This window comes from Xiphophorus hellerii, chromosome 13, assembly GCF_003331165.1.
Source record: "Xiphophorus hellerii strain 12219 chromosome 13, Xiphophorus_hellerii-4.1, whole genome shotgun sequence".
In the NCBI taxonomy this organism is placed as follows: domain Eukaryota; kingdom Metazoa; phylum Chordata; class Actinopteri; order Cyprinodontiformes; family Poeciliidae; genus Xiphophorus; species Xiphophorus hellerii.
The window spans coordinates 14,746,601-14,760,450 of record NC_045684.1 but is presented as its reverse complement, the minus strand read 5'-3'; the positions used below and the strand labels follow the sequence as shown (position 1 = coordinate 14,760,450).

General features: G+C 39.2%; 1 protein-coding gene across 5 annotated transcripts in view; it reads left to right on the top strand.

Annotated features, from left to right (window-relative positions):
• Positions 1-13,850, top strand: part of LOC116731272 (ras/Rap GTPase-activating protein SynGAP-like) — a 58,876-nt gene that overhangs the window by 26,856 nt on the left and 18,170 nt on the right. For 4 of the 5 annotated variants that reach the window (XM_032580957.1, XM_032580959.1, XM_032580956.1 and 1 more), the window contains 9 exons: positions 3,106-3,259; positions 4,336-4,434; positions 4,517-4,768; positions 4,859-5,194; positions 5,550-5,694; positions 7,164-7,308; positions 8,384-8,620; positions 11,359-11,560; positions 11,864-12,054. In XM_032580957.1, coding sequence (XP_032436848.1) covers positions 3,106-3,259; positions 4,336-4,434; positions 4,517-4,768; positions 4,859-5,194; positions 5,550-5,694; positions 7,164-7,308; positions 8,384-8,620; positions 11,359-11,560; positions 11,864-12,054 — 1,761 coding nt within the window. The remainder of the gene's footprint in view (positions 1-3,105; positions 3,260-4,335; positions 4,435-4,516; positions 4,769-4,858; positions 5,195-5,549; positions 5,695-7,163; positions 7,309-8,383; positions 8,621-11,358; positions 11,561-11,863; positions 12,055-13,850) is intronic. The other variant, XM_032580958.1, reaches the window with a different exon arrangement.

Sequence of the window (13,850 nt, the reverse complement as noted above, 5' to 3'; positions counted from 1 at the left end):
AAATTAACCCGGTGGATTGTGTGGGGGCAGCAGGGATGGAGCCTGTGAGCGAAAGCTAAATGATGTTGGGGTTTTGAGTCGGCGCGCCCCTCTCACCGCTGCCTCAGACAGCTGCCCGCACAGCTCGCTTTGAGTCCTGCCCACACACGCTTAATTCACTCGGTAGCATTAAGTTGACTTTCCTGTAAACCCTCGGCATCCAACTTCACACTCGAGCTTTTCGACGCAGCTGCTCTGGCTCGGCTGCCAAAGTCTGTTGATTTTATCAGAGCACTTTTTTATGCGCGGCGGTCATGATTATTCAGTGATGATCGGCATTAAATCTGCATATTTATCAACTGTTTTATCCGGTATTTTTTGTTTCTGTCAGTCCTCCTGCCTTTTTAAAAAAAAAAATCCAACTTAAATTTCAACATTTTCACAGTTTCAAATAAGAAAACACGATGAGGGAGAAAACATTCCATTATCGTAGTCTGTGTGAGATGGAATTGAATTTCTGAAAACTGACCAGCCTTTTTCTTTTTTTTTTGGTACTGTATTCAAATCTGTGTGTGCCGCCAAATCAATTTGCCGCTTCTTATTTAGCTTCAATTAGATTCACCTGACCCTGAAATGATTCGGGAACCGGCGATGGAGATGATAACACTCCCATCCTTTCTCAACAATAAGGTTTATTCTCACAGAGTGCTTCAGTTTGGTTCACCCTTGTGCATCCACTTCCACCACAGAGATTAGACCAGTTTTTCCCAGGCATGTACCTTGCGGTATATCTTCTGTGCACCAGTACAATTTCTAGATCAAGCGTCAACAAAAAAAAAAAATAACAAAGTGTCCACTTTAAAAGATTACAGGAATGTCTCACTGCTTTGAAGAGAAGATGCTAGACTTGACTGTAGAACCAGTTCAGCCTAAAATGCACGATAGAGAGGATTTCAGAAACATCATATTAAAATACCTAATCTTACCTGGATGTTAGTATTTAACTCCAAAAGTGAATGTGGATTTACAAAATGACAATGTTATACTGAAGAACATTCAAGCTTGTTATTTAAACCCTAATGTCAGACTAGCCCTTTCCCTGTTTTAGGTCAGTTTGGATTACCAAAATTATTTATATTTGTTTCCTTTTTCTCAGAACAGTTTGCTGAGATGTTGGCTCATTCCTTTCTGCAGTATTTTATTTTCAGCTCTACCTACAATTTTTTTATGGAACAGAAATCAAGGTTTTGTGATGATCAAACATTGAGTTTATTTTCCTGAAGCCCTTGTGTAACAAACTGGACACTGAGGGATCATTCCTCATTTGGAAGACCACTTTGCATGAAAGCTGCAGCTCTCCATCTGAGATGTTGCTTCAGTATTTCCACAAAACGGTATTTTCTCTTGATGCGATCTATTTGGTGAAGTGCACCAGTCCCTCCTGCAGCAAACAGCTCAGCAACATAATGCTGCCGCCCTCACAGTTGGGATTGTTTTCTCAGCTTTGCAAGTTTACCCCTTTTTTGTCCAAATGAAAAATGGTCAACAAATAAACACTTTAAGTTTAGTTTCACCAACTAAAAGCTAAGATCAGGACTCCACAGCTAAGATCTATTTCTCTGAGTGCATCTGCAAACTTCATTATATACGTCTTTTGGATTATTGACTATTACATCAGGGCGTGGCCTTTGTTGGCATACGAGTGGATTCAATGTTTATAATTGTCCCACTCGGGTATCTTTTTTTCTTAAAAAAAAGATGAGCATTCACACCAGACTAGTCGGGGTCCAAAATATTCTTTTAAACTTTCACCTTGATTTATTTAGATTTTTCCATGTCATACTTAGTATGTGGTCTGTTTGACATGTTGCTTTACAAAAACATTAAAATTTGTGCCTCCTTGTCTTTCAAATGTTGTGAACAAGCTATTAGAAGCTTGTGACATAATTGTCAGCTTTATGTCTCCATCTTTAATGTCATCTCTCTCCAACCTTTCAGTTCATTGCTGTTTTGTTTGCAGAGCTACTATTAGCTAAAATACAAACATTTTGTTTGCCCTTAAAAGAGAAAGTGGGAAAGCAAATCAGAGAAGTGTGTTTTCCAACCATCAGCACAGTAGCAGCCACTGCGGGCTATTTTCTAGCACTAAGCATCAGCCACAACAATAACTCATTCTGCCTGATATTGTGTAGGTCTACCTCGGGACACCTCTTACCCATCAGGGCATCCTGCAGTTGTGCCATATTCTGTGTGAAATCAAGGTGTCTTTGTTATGATTCTGCTGCTCCAGAGCCTTTTTATGATGCTGCAAAACTACATTGTCCTGCTGAGGATATGGAGCAATTTTAAAACCAAGCACAAGTGAATAAAGGACATCTGACACAACTTCCCAAGGACAAACAACCACATACACTGCAGTTAAACTTTGTCGTTCATTTTCTCCAACATTTCATGTCACACCATACATCGCTTTATTTCTGTTTTGTAATTAGCCTGTTCTAAAATGGCACACTATATTTAATCACTAGGATCATTTTAATATCAATGTGTGCAACATCAGAAACTATAACTTTCAGTATGTGGCAGGATAAGATTGTTTATTTGTTAATCACTCCCTATTTCACTGTGTTTTCTCCCCACAGCCAGTTTATTTTAGTTTTCCAGATGTTAAAGTTCAGCGGTAGAGATGGACACATTGTTATTGCAGAAAAACAATCTTTATTATTTGATCCTAATACCAAATGAAATATGCTGAAGGTTCTGAATGTCGTGTGGGGTGTTAATATTTTTTTAAGGGTTTGTAGGTGTTGATAGGCGGTAAAGTAACATCCATATGAATCCCAGGAACCTGAGCTTCACCAGGCCAGCCAGAGCATTGATGAATTTATTTTTCTTTTTTTCTACTGTTTTTAAACGTCATCCCCGATGAACTGATGCAAGCACAACATTCAAAGACATCAATTTTTGCATGTGTTCCAGCTCCAAGTGGTATAAATAAATCAGCAGGTTAAGTGAAATTTTCTGAAATACACACCAACACTCGATGATTTTCCTCTGCTGTGACTCGCGTTGTAAAAACATCCATATGAATTCTGAATATAAGTCGATGTCTCCTTCTCTCACCAGGACTCGCTTGATGCAAAGCTTCAAAGAATCCCACTCCCATGAGTCCCTCCTTTCCCCCAGCAGTGCTGCAGAGGCTTTAGACCTAGTTCTGGATGAAGATGCCATTATCAAGCCTGTCCACTCTAGCATTTTAGGACAAGAGTACTGCTTTGAGGTGTGTTAATCTCTCTAACCTTTTCCTTTTCTGTGTTTTTTTTTGCCTGCCTGTCACTTTTTTTCTCTTTTTCTCCAGCTGAAATTATGTAACATTTGAGCTATGACTGCACAGCCTCTTCATTTCTGTCTGGAGCTTATATTTTTGATAAATATAGTTCATTAGTTAATTAGAGCTAATATAGTGAAACAGATTATTGGAGTTACAAGTTTTGTTGAGCAGAGATATTTAACGACTAAGGCTTGCAGGTTTTGGGGGTTTGTGTCGTATGTCATCTTCGAAAAACACATTATAAAATAAACATATTTAAATCAAGAGGAATTCATCCCCTACGCCTACTAAATGCATGACGTTTTGGGGTTATTTGCAGGTTGCCAATCCATCACAGGGTAATACAGACCCCCTCTGGGCTAATTAAAGTGGTTAATTATTCTAACGTGCATATTTATGGACTGTGGGAGGAAGCCAGAGAAGCAACAATTTCAAAATGCCATTAACAAAGGCCTCTGACTGGAATTCAACCCCAGCACCTTCTTTCTGCAAGGCAACAATGCTGATAACTGTGCAGCCTAGATGCAGCACAATGCAGTAAAGTTCGGTTTATTATGCCAGTATTTTGTTGACATAGCGATCAGTTTAGGGGCTAGTATTGAAGAATAGGCTTTATTAATCTAATTTTAGAGAAATTCTATTCATTTTAGATTAGTCTAGATCAGCTCTTTCCCGTCTAAGTGCTCTTACCACATTTGTGCTTGTCCCTGAGGTAAGAGTGGCTTTTCATACTATTTTTAGTTCAGCAGAACAGCTGCATTTCACTCAAGAGATATACAGATTTCACTTAAGCCTCTTAGGAGGCAAAAATTGGTTTACACTTTGTATAATCAGGGGAGGATAAAAAGAATAGAACTGAAGTGAAAAACTCAAGTGAAAACTAATAAGCCTGTCCTCCACGGAGTGTTTTAATTTAGTTGCAATCTGCATCTTTACCCCTAAATGTTTCTGAATCTTACAACTTGGATTGGAAAAACAGATCAGTCGCAAAGAAATGAGTGTCATTAAGAATGCTTGGTCTTCAGGTAACCACCAATTCAGGGACAAAATGTTTTGCCTGCCGATCAGCTTCTGAAAGAGACAAATGGATTGAGAATCTGCAACGAGCGGTCAAACCAAACAAGGTATTCTCAGTGGATTTTTTTTGTGTGTGTGTCCAGTTAAGTTTAACATTCAAGCCTCCTGGGTTGTTTAACGCAGTTATAGCACTCTTTTCAGGACAACAGCAGGCGGGTGGAGAATGTGCTCAAGTTGTGGATAATTGAGGCTCGAGATCTTCCAGCTAAGAAACGTTACTACTGCGAGCTTTGTCTGGACGACATGCTGTACGCGCGCACCACCAGCAAACCCCGCACCGACACGGTCTTCTGGGGAGAACATTTTGAGTTTAACAATTTGCCAACCATTCGTAGCCTTCGTTTGCACCTTTACAAAGAGACAGATAAAAAGAGACGCAAGGTAAGCATTACGTTTCAGCACTTTTTATATGTTTGATCTAAAAAATACAAAGCATATCAGGGTTAAAAATCCATCTTGTTTGCAAATTAGGAGAAAAGCACATACATCGGCCTCGTCAGCATCCCAATATCCAGCATCACGGGCCGGCAGTTTGTTGAGCAGTGGTACCCAGTGATACAGTCCAGTGTTTTAGCCAAAGGTGGCGGCGTTGGAAGTGCCAAAGTGATCAATGCTTCGCTGCGTGTCAAGTCGCGCTATCAGACTATGAATATTCTCCCAATGGAGCTGTACAAGGAGTTTGCCGAGTACATCACCAACAACTACCGAACACTGTGCGCGGTGCTGGAGCCGCTGCTGAGCGTGAAGAGTAAAGAGGAGGTGGCGTTTGCTCTGGTGCACATTCTTCAGAGCACAGGGAAAACAAAGGTAAATAAAGAATCAACCAACCAAATATTTGGGCTGTTTTTAGCAAATATCGTTCAAAAGACGGTTTATTAACAAATCAACAAATTTACTCTTGTAAATATTACTGTTTATGGCAACTTTCCTTAAAACTTTCTAATAAATAAATATCTTAGTCATTTATTTATTAGAAATTAGCATTTTAAATGCAGTAGTTATGTTTTAATATTACTCAACTTTTTTTTGCAATATTTTTCTTTGAAATGTATTTTTTTCTGACAGCTGTAACTAAATTACCTTTGAGATTAATGATACTATAAACTTCCCTTGCTTGCAACTTTTCTTGTTTTATTGAACTTCACGTTGTGTCTCCTCGTAGGAGTTTCTTTCAGACATGGCGATGTGTGAGGTTGATCGATTTATGGACCGTGAACATTTGATCTTTCGGGAAAACACACTGGCTACAAAGGCTGTGGAAGAGTACCTCAAACTAATAGGTCACAGATACCTCAAGGAAGCTATAGGTAAGACCGCCAGTAGCTCCGGTGTTAAAAATATCTAATTTAAAAATGACCAAAAATGAGATGATCACTTACAACATGGTGGCGTCTTCCTTGTATAGATCCCTAAATACATTCAGTAGTTGCCATCTGATTGGCTAAGTCACCATTTGTGTTTACAAGCAGCTTAAAATGTGTTTCCAATAAAGACTAGATCTTTCAAAATGTGCTATCTCTACTTTTACTTCCCATCTAAGTTTTCTAGCCATCTTAGCAGATGTTTGACAAATCTCATACCATTTACTCCTTAGCCTTATTTAAAAGGTAATGCTCATTTTCCACCTTACTGACCTCCAGTAAGAGATATTTTCCTTATGTTTTATTATGTTGAGAATAATATTAAAACTACTATTCAGCCTTGATTCTTCTGGTTTACTGACCAGATGAAGCTGATTTAAGTGAGAATGTTCATTTTTTGTCTATCTACCTTAGTCAGAATTGCAGTAGCTTTAATGACTTGGACTCTGAAATTTGATGTTCTGAATTTTAAGTTTAAATACGACAACAACAAAAATAACACCTCCCTGAAGTCATAATTCTGATTTGACAATTGGGGATCCTCAAGCAAACCTGAATCCAGTACTAAATGTGGTTGACGTGCATGTCAGATATTGTAAGAGTTGCAGGTGCTACTTTGTCTCTGATGGTTTGCATTTCACATGAGCAGAAACACAAACAGCACTGTATGGCAGTCTTTGTAAACATTTGCGTTTTACAGATTAAATGGATGAAAAAACTCTTCAGGTTGTGTTGCTAATAGCAGTAAGCAATCCAAAGTAAGCAAAAGACAATGTTTTATGAATCTTTGATGAATCCTAGGCCTAGTAAAACGCCTTGTTCCGAACTGAGTTAGCCTTAGTTATAATATATATAAATCCTAGAATACCTGTCTCTGTACATCCTCAGTATATCTATCAGTAAAAGGTGAGAAGAGGAAAAAAGAGGATTACTGATGATTTTTGGCTGGAGTTGGTGGCATTTTTCCATGCAAGCTGGACAGGCCTGGAACCCCCTGGTTGTTAAGGAAAGATTTATGAAGATAAAATTTGACTTGTAGGAGAAATGCAATGGGCTGTTTTTGCACAGTGGTGAATTGTGTACCTGTTAGTACTTCATGGGTGATCTTTTACATAAATTCAAATTATACCAAAACGTCCTTTAAAAACCAATGCGTTTTGCCCTTGAAGTGTAAACAGTGGGGTTCACGTCGCCTTTAAAGAATGCCGTGGTGAGGAGACTCCGAGACCGAGTAATTTTAATAAAATAAGGATTTATTTCAATCAAGCCCATCACCCAGACATTGCCATTTTTGTCATTCTCCACTCTTCAGGCACGATCAGGCATTCCTTACCAGGCATTTTTTAGCCTCTCGGCATATATCTTTGGCTTAGGAATTTCCTCTAAGTCCCAGATCTCTGTTGTCCACCTTCCAGGTGATTTCATTCGAGCCTTATACGAGTCTGAGGAGAACTGTGAGGTGGACCCAATGCGTGTCCCACCGTCAGTCCTCGCTGACCACCAAGCCAACCTCCGGATGTGCTGCGAGCTTTTACTCTGCAAGATCATCAACTCCCTCTGGTCAGTTCTTATTCCATATTCATTGTTGAGGATAAATTTATGATTATTTGCATCTGAAGACTCTGTGACCATGTGCTGCACTCTCAACAATTCAACCCCTGAAAATCTGTAAAAAGCCTCAAACTTGATTAATCTTTTGTCAAAAATCCATGTATTTTACATTACATCATATGTACAGAAGCACAAATAATTAGATCTTTCTAAAAAGTCTTAACATTTTTTCAAACACCAAACATATCCTAATATGTATAGTGAAAATGGAAACTGTCAGTAAAAGCTAAAATCCACAGTCTTCCTTATCTCCGCTCTTGGCATTACAGCCAATCAAAGGCAACAAAAATGTCAAGTAGCAGTTCACCTCATTATTCATGTTCATGTTGTCAGACTGCTTCTGCTTAAGTGATTTCATTTGATTTTGTTTTTTTTCCCAATTCCAGCAGTAATCAGAGCTGGATGTGACTTGTAACGTTGAACTAAGAAATTGTGGTTAATCACAATTAATTCTTAATTGAATAAGGGGAAATCTGTTAGGGAGAAAATACTTTTTTCACTGCAATTTAGGTAATAGGACCTGTGCTCCACCTCATTTTCACATGTCAAGGATACAGAAAGTGATAGATTACTGGCTAAAGTTCACTTTGATCAAGTGTACATTAAACAATGGCTTCAGTTACATATATTTTTGATAAATTGTGAAATTACAGCTATTTCCTTTGAATATGTGTGCTCAGATTAATGTTTTGTTTTTATATAACAATTGCTTTTACTTAAGTTGGGGTAACATTGATTAAACACGCCGGATGCTGTTTTGATGTTGCATGTTTCAAGATAAGGTTAAGAAGTCTGTTTGGTTTCAAGTGGAATTGTTCGTCTGTGTAACAGAGAGGTATAAAAAAACAACAGCAGCACAAGACTTCACTGTAAAAAAAGGAAAAGAAAAGTATTCAACAGAAATGTTTCCTCTTGAAGAGAGTAATATGGTTGGGTAACTTTCTATAACTTTCAGTCTCCCGGCATTTCCACCTCGCTGTTCTCCCTGACAGCTGCTGTAATAAGAACAATGTTCTTGTTTCAGCATCTTTCCCCGGGAGCTGAAGGAGGTTTTTGCCTCTTGGAGAGCCAGATGCGCCGAGCGAGGAAGAGAGGATCTCGCCGACAGCCTCATCAGCTCCTCCCTGTTCCTGCGCTTCATGTGCCCGGCCATCATGTCACCGTCCCTGTTCAACCTGATGCAGGAGTACCCGGCCGAGCGCACGTCCCGCACGCTCACGCTCATCGCCAAGGTGATGCAGAACCTGGCCAGCTTCACCAAGTGAGTCTCCTCGGCTCTGCTGCGCTGATTCGATGTGGTTAATTTTTAGACCTGCAGACGCTCGGCGCTCTTGCCGGGTGGGATGGCCTAACCTCGCCGAAATAGAGGATTGCAGTTTTGCCTGCGAGGGTTTAAGCTGTTACTCACACGCAGTGAGCTCAGAGCCTCTCTGCCGTGACACATTTCTTTCAGTTTGCTCTCTTTACTGACACTCTGATTAAAACGAGAACACCGATGTGTTTATTTAAACCTCTGGCTTACAGAAGCACCGGCTTTAACAATCTAGTTGCACATCATCAGTAGAATTTATCCAACTCAGTCGAAGGACATTGAAACTCCTCCTCACACTCATCTTATTGTGCTTAACTGGATGTTCACTAAACAAAATGTGATTTTAAGGATACAGTGTAGTAAAGAAGTTATTGCCCTGATTTCTTTGGTTTTTGCGTTTTTGTCACTTAAATGTTGTAGTCAGAGAGAAAAACTATCCAAACCAAGCCAATAAAGTTATTGTATTATAAACCTGATAACTGACTTGATGCAGCAGCTGCATCAAGTGTTTATAATAACTGGTAACGGTGTTTCACATCCCTGTGGAGGAAATGTTTCAGAGGATTTCTTTTTGAGTCAGCCACATTTGTGGGTTTTTGTGGCTCAAATGTGGCCACAAAAACCCTCAAAACCCTCAGGGCAGCAAACCCAACAGCCCTTCAGATGCCAACTGTTGGGTGTGCTGTGAATCTTTGTGCATGTCCTTCAGGATTTGCTGTCTCAGAGAAGATTTCATGATTCCGATACTAATCAAAAGACATCCAGGTTAGGAAGCAGCAAAGCAGGATCAGATTATCACACTACCACTGCCATGCTTGACTGTTACTATGATGTTATTCTTTTGAACTGTTATATTTAGGCCCTTATATAACTGGATACATAACTTCAAAAAGATAACCCTAACCCTAACCCTCTATTTGTAGAAAATGGCTCTTTTTGTGGTTTACTGAAGTCCCAAAGCCTTAAAAATGAACTTTTCCAAACAGATAGATGCCAGTAACTTGTTTTCTGATCTGGTTTAGCATTTTCTTTAAATCTGGCCATGACTTGCTTTCTTCTTTCTCTTTATTTATTTATATTTTTAGATCTTTTTGCCTACTTCATGTTGCCAGACAAGTTCTATTTTATTCATGTGTTCTGCAGATCAGGTTATAGTCTTTAAATTTAACGACGCTAGTTTTTCAATTATGGCCTGATTGGTTATGACAAATTTTTACCCCAAATACATGAAATCCTCATTGAAAACGGCCCTTTCCATTTTCCTCTGGTTATCTTTGTTTGATACTAAAGAAAGTAAACAGAAATAACATTCAAATGACTTTTGACAATGCTGCCTACTTTATACACATCCTACATTTGCTTTAAAGGTCCTTAAAAACACCTTTATGTCCAAGCAGTTCTGACATAAAGTTACTGCAATGTCATTGGTACTGCAGTACTATATATAGTGCAGTATTTAGATGTGAATATGTTTGTTCCTATTGAGTCAAATTCAGTTGAATTCTGCTCAGTTTAGTTGAATGGATTTTTCTAATTTAAAACAAATGAATCTGTAGATAAAGCACTTTGAATAAAGTAAATAAACCTGATTGAGATCCAAGCTAAATACAATCTCATCAAATTCATTTGTGGTCCGCTTCGGTTAGGAATAGCCTCATTTAATGTATTTATTCAGTATAATTATGAAACGGCAGTTTGAAAGTGGAGGGATTGTGTGAATCATCCCTTCGATTTAATATCTCATCCTGAGGGCGCGCAGCGAGGCAGAGTGGGGGGTAGGAAGGAGAAACTCACTCCGGCAGAATCAGAAATAGCCTCTGTCTGTCTTGTCCACCTGGGAGGTGAAAGAACAGAAAAGACAAACAAACAAGAACAAAAGCACCAGGTTAGAAATGCCTGGTTGCTTCCAGCACAACTGCAGGAGGTTCAAGGTAATCTGATGGATCGCCAGTCAAGACTTTGGGCTTCATAAATGTTTTTGGTCTCTTCCTAAACACAGGATGGTGGTACTTTTTAATCCAGTTACATGCTAGAGATTTGAATTCTCTGAGATGTATATCTAATTAAATTAGGATTATTTATTCACCAATAGTGAGGCTCATTCTGATATGTCACCAGAGGCGGACAGAGCAGCCAAAAATGTTGCTCAAGAGCAGCGATACTCTGTCATGATATTACTCAAGTAAAAGTCAAAATTATGGCGCAGTAAAAAAACTCCTAAAAGTATTTTTCCCCAAAAAAAGTTAAGTAAATGTAACTGTCAAGAACAAAAGTAGCGTTTGACAATAGCAACTTGTAGGCAGCTATTAAACATTGACTTTTTATTAAGCTCACATTTTTGTTTTTAAAAATATCTTTTTTTATTACTCTGATGTAATATTCTGATCTTAAATGTTATGTTAGCAGAAAATCATCCTAATTAACAGAAATAAGGACTCTCAGACACCCATCCATCCAGCAAAAACACAAAATCTGACTATGTATTTCTGTTTAATTTCTAGTGCAAATATCTTTAGATGCTTGAAATGGGACAAAACTAACTTACAAGTAACTTTTCATCTTAATATAGCAGCTTGTTTAAAGTAAATAATGTCTTTATATTGATGAAAAAGTACTAGTTAAAAATGTAAATGCAATATGATATCGCTTTTATTCCTTCACTGCTCTTTTAATCATCACCTTTTCAGATTTGGACCCAAGGAGGAATACATGTATTTCATGAACGAGTTCCTGGAGATGGAGTGGGGCTCCATGCAGCAGTTCCTCTATGAGATTTCCAACATGGACACTGGAGGAAACGCCGGAGGCTTTGAGGGCTACATCGACCTTGGTAGGGAGCTGTCCATGCTGCACAGCTTGCTGTGGGAAGTCATGGGACAGCTCAGTAAGGTGGGTCAAATTTTATTATTAGTCAACTGTGAAGGCTCACCACTGTTCCATGTTTGTTTGAAAAATAAAATAAAATAGCACAAAATGTAAAAGCTCACTGAATGAAGAATTTCAATTCTTGTTTATTGCATTGAGCAAATAAAAATATCTTTCTTCTTAGACCTGTTTCTCGAACTGATAACGGCATAATATTAACTTATTCATTTCTGGTTATGCTTGTTCATGTTTGTAGCGCCAACCAAAGGTTAAGGAGTGTATTTTATTGTTTTTTACTTAAAAAAAAAATTAAAAATCTCCCTGCAGGATGCAATCCTCAAACTCGGACCCCTGCCACGGCTGCTGAATGACATCAGCGTTGCCCTGAGGAATCCGCAGCTCCACATGCCCACAAACCACCAACCGGAGAGACCGAAGGACAGACTCTTCTCCCGCCCATCCTTCAATCGCCTTATGTCCTCTGATTTCCAAAGCCTTATGATGCGTGATTTAAACAGGTATCTTCTCATGGCCCCCTGTCGTTTCCCCACATTTTCTGTTGTCATTACTTCTGGGCACGGAACTTGCATTTGCATGTCCCCGAATAGAACAAAGCGCCAGCAGGATCGGTCCCCGCTGTGGCTCTATAAAGACCCGGCGCATGGCTGTGATTGCAAATGTGCACCTAGGCTGCATAAAGAGAGGATTTACAGCTCCACAAGGGTGTTATTAACAGGGACTCATAAAAAGGCCAAGTGTACACAGGAAGTGAGAGTTCAGCAGCTCATAACAACCCTGGTGTATTTCTAAAAGCCCGTAATGTTAATGCTAATGCACCTCAACCGGCTGTCAGAGCGTTCATCATTCCCTAATTGCCAGCACCATCTGTTTTCCCAGAGTCTTTTCTCACCTTGTTTTTGATTCTTTACTTCTCCAGGATTGTTGGGAGACATTGGACTGGGTTTTAATAACAATAATAAAGGAGATCATTTAGAGCAGGGCGCTCACATCGATCGCGGGAAGGTTTTCAGTCGATCTCGGCAGTAGGTGACAAACTGAACGCCGCCAGGACGCTGAGACCAGCACTTCCTTTACTGACAGGCTTATCAGAAATATTCACCAAGATCCAAAACGTTTGTAGCTTCATCAAAGAATAAAAATAATAATAAAAAAAAATCAACAAAACGTGTTAAAAATGAATAATCTCAGTAATTATTGTTTCAACTAGGTGTTGCGCAATTTAGTGCGTTTCGGCTCCATTAACAAAAGAAGGCGAATCAAAGACCGACTGACTAACAGAGCAGGAGTTTAAATTAGCTAATCAACCGTCGCTGTGTTCAGGGAAGCGCTCATTAATAATCGAGAAATAAATATTAAGCCTGGAAAACTGATATCGTAACGGACTGAATGTTATGTTTTTAATGTAATCTCTGCTCGGCTTGTGGGGCGCAGGCGGTTGCCATGGCAACGGGTGTGCTTAAACGACAAAGAGACTAAAAAGGTACGAGTGGTTTTGAGTTGATCACCTGTTCGGGTTGTCTTACCTTTGTTTACCTTTGCTCTACAGCCGCTGTAGTTTCTGAACGTTCAATAAACGACAAACTTGGCCTAATTACCTCGTTCGTTTGCAGTATACGTCACAACAAACATCAAATAGGACAAATATATTTGATTAAGTTTTACCAAACAAATGGCTTCTACCGCAATAATTATGTGAAATTAAATGAATTATATCCCAACTTCAGAAGATTTGCCTTTACCTTTACAGAGCTCTTTGGTTCCTCCTATCAGTCTGTAGCTTCTCATATTGACGTCATCACACCAAAGTTCAGATCTACCATAACTGACTGACACCTGCTGGCCTCAGGTTTGCAACCAGCTTCTGTCTGAGAAACCAGTAACCTCCTTCCAGTGTCAGAATCTCACTGAGGAAGAAACTGCATTAGGTTTTCTATCACTTTATTATTTCTGCTATAACTGATGTATATTTGCATATAAAATAAGTCAGTAGGGTTTAATTTACAATTTGTATGTCTTCATGTCATGAGGTAGATCTCAGCCGGCTGGTGAGAGAAAAAGTAGATCTTGGTCTCAAAAAGTTTGGGCACCCCTGATTTAGAGGGTCAGCATGAAAGGATTACTCAGCACTTTAGTGACGCAAATCTGGTGCAGGTGGAAAAGTGACGGGTAATGCAAGAGTGATGCCGTCTCACTTTGTTTGTTCCCTCTGCCCTTGTGTTTTCAATTCCTTACTTGTGTCCTGTCATCCCTTATTTTTTCCCAATCTTATTTTCTCCCTCATTTCTATCTCTCT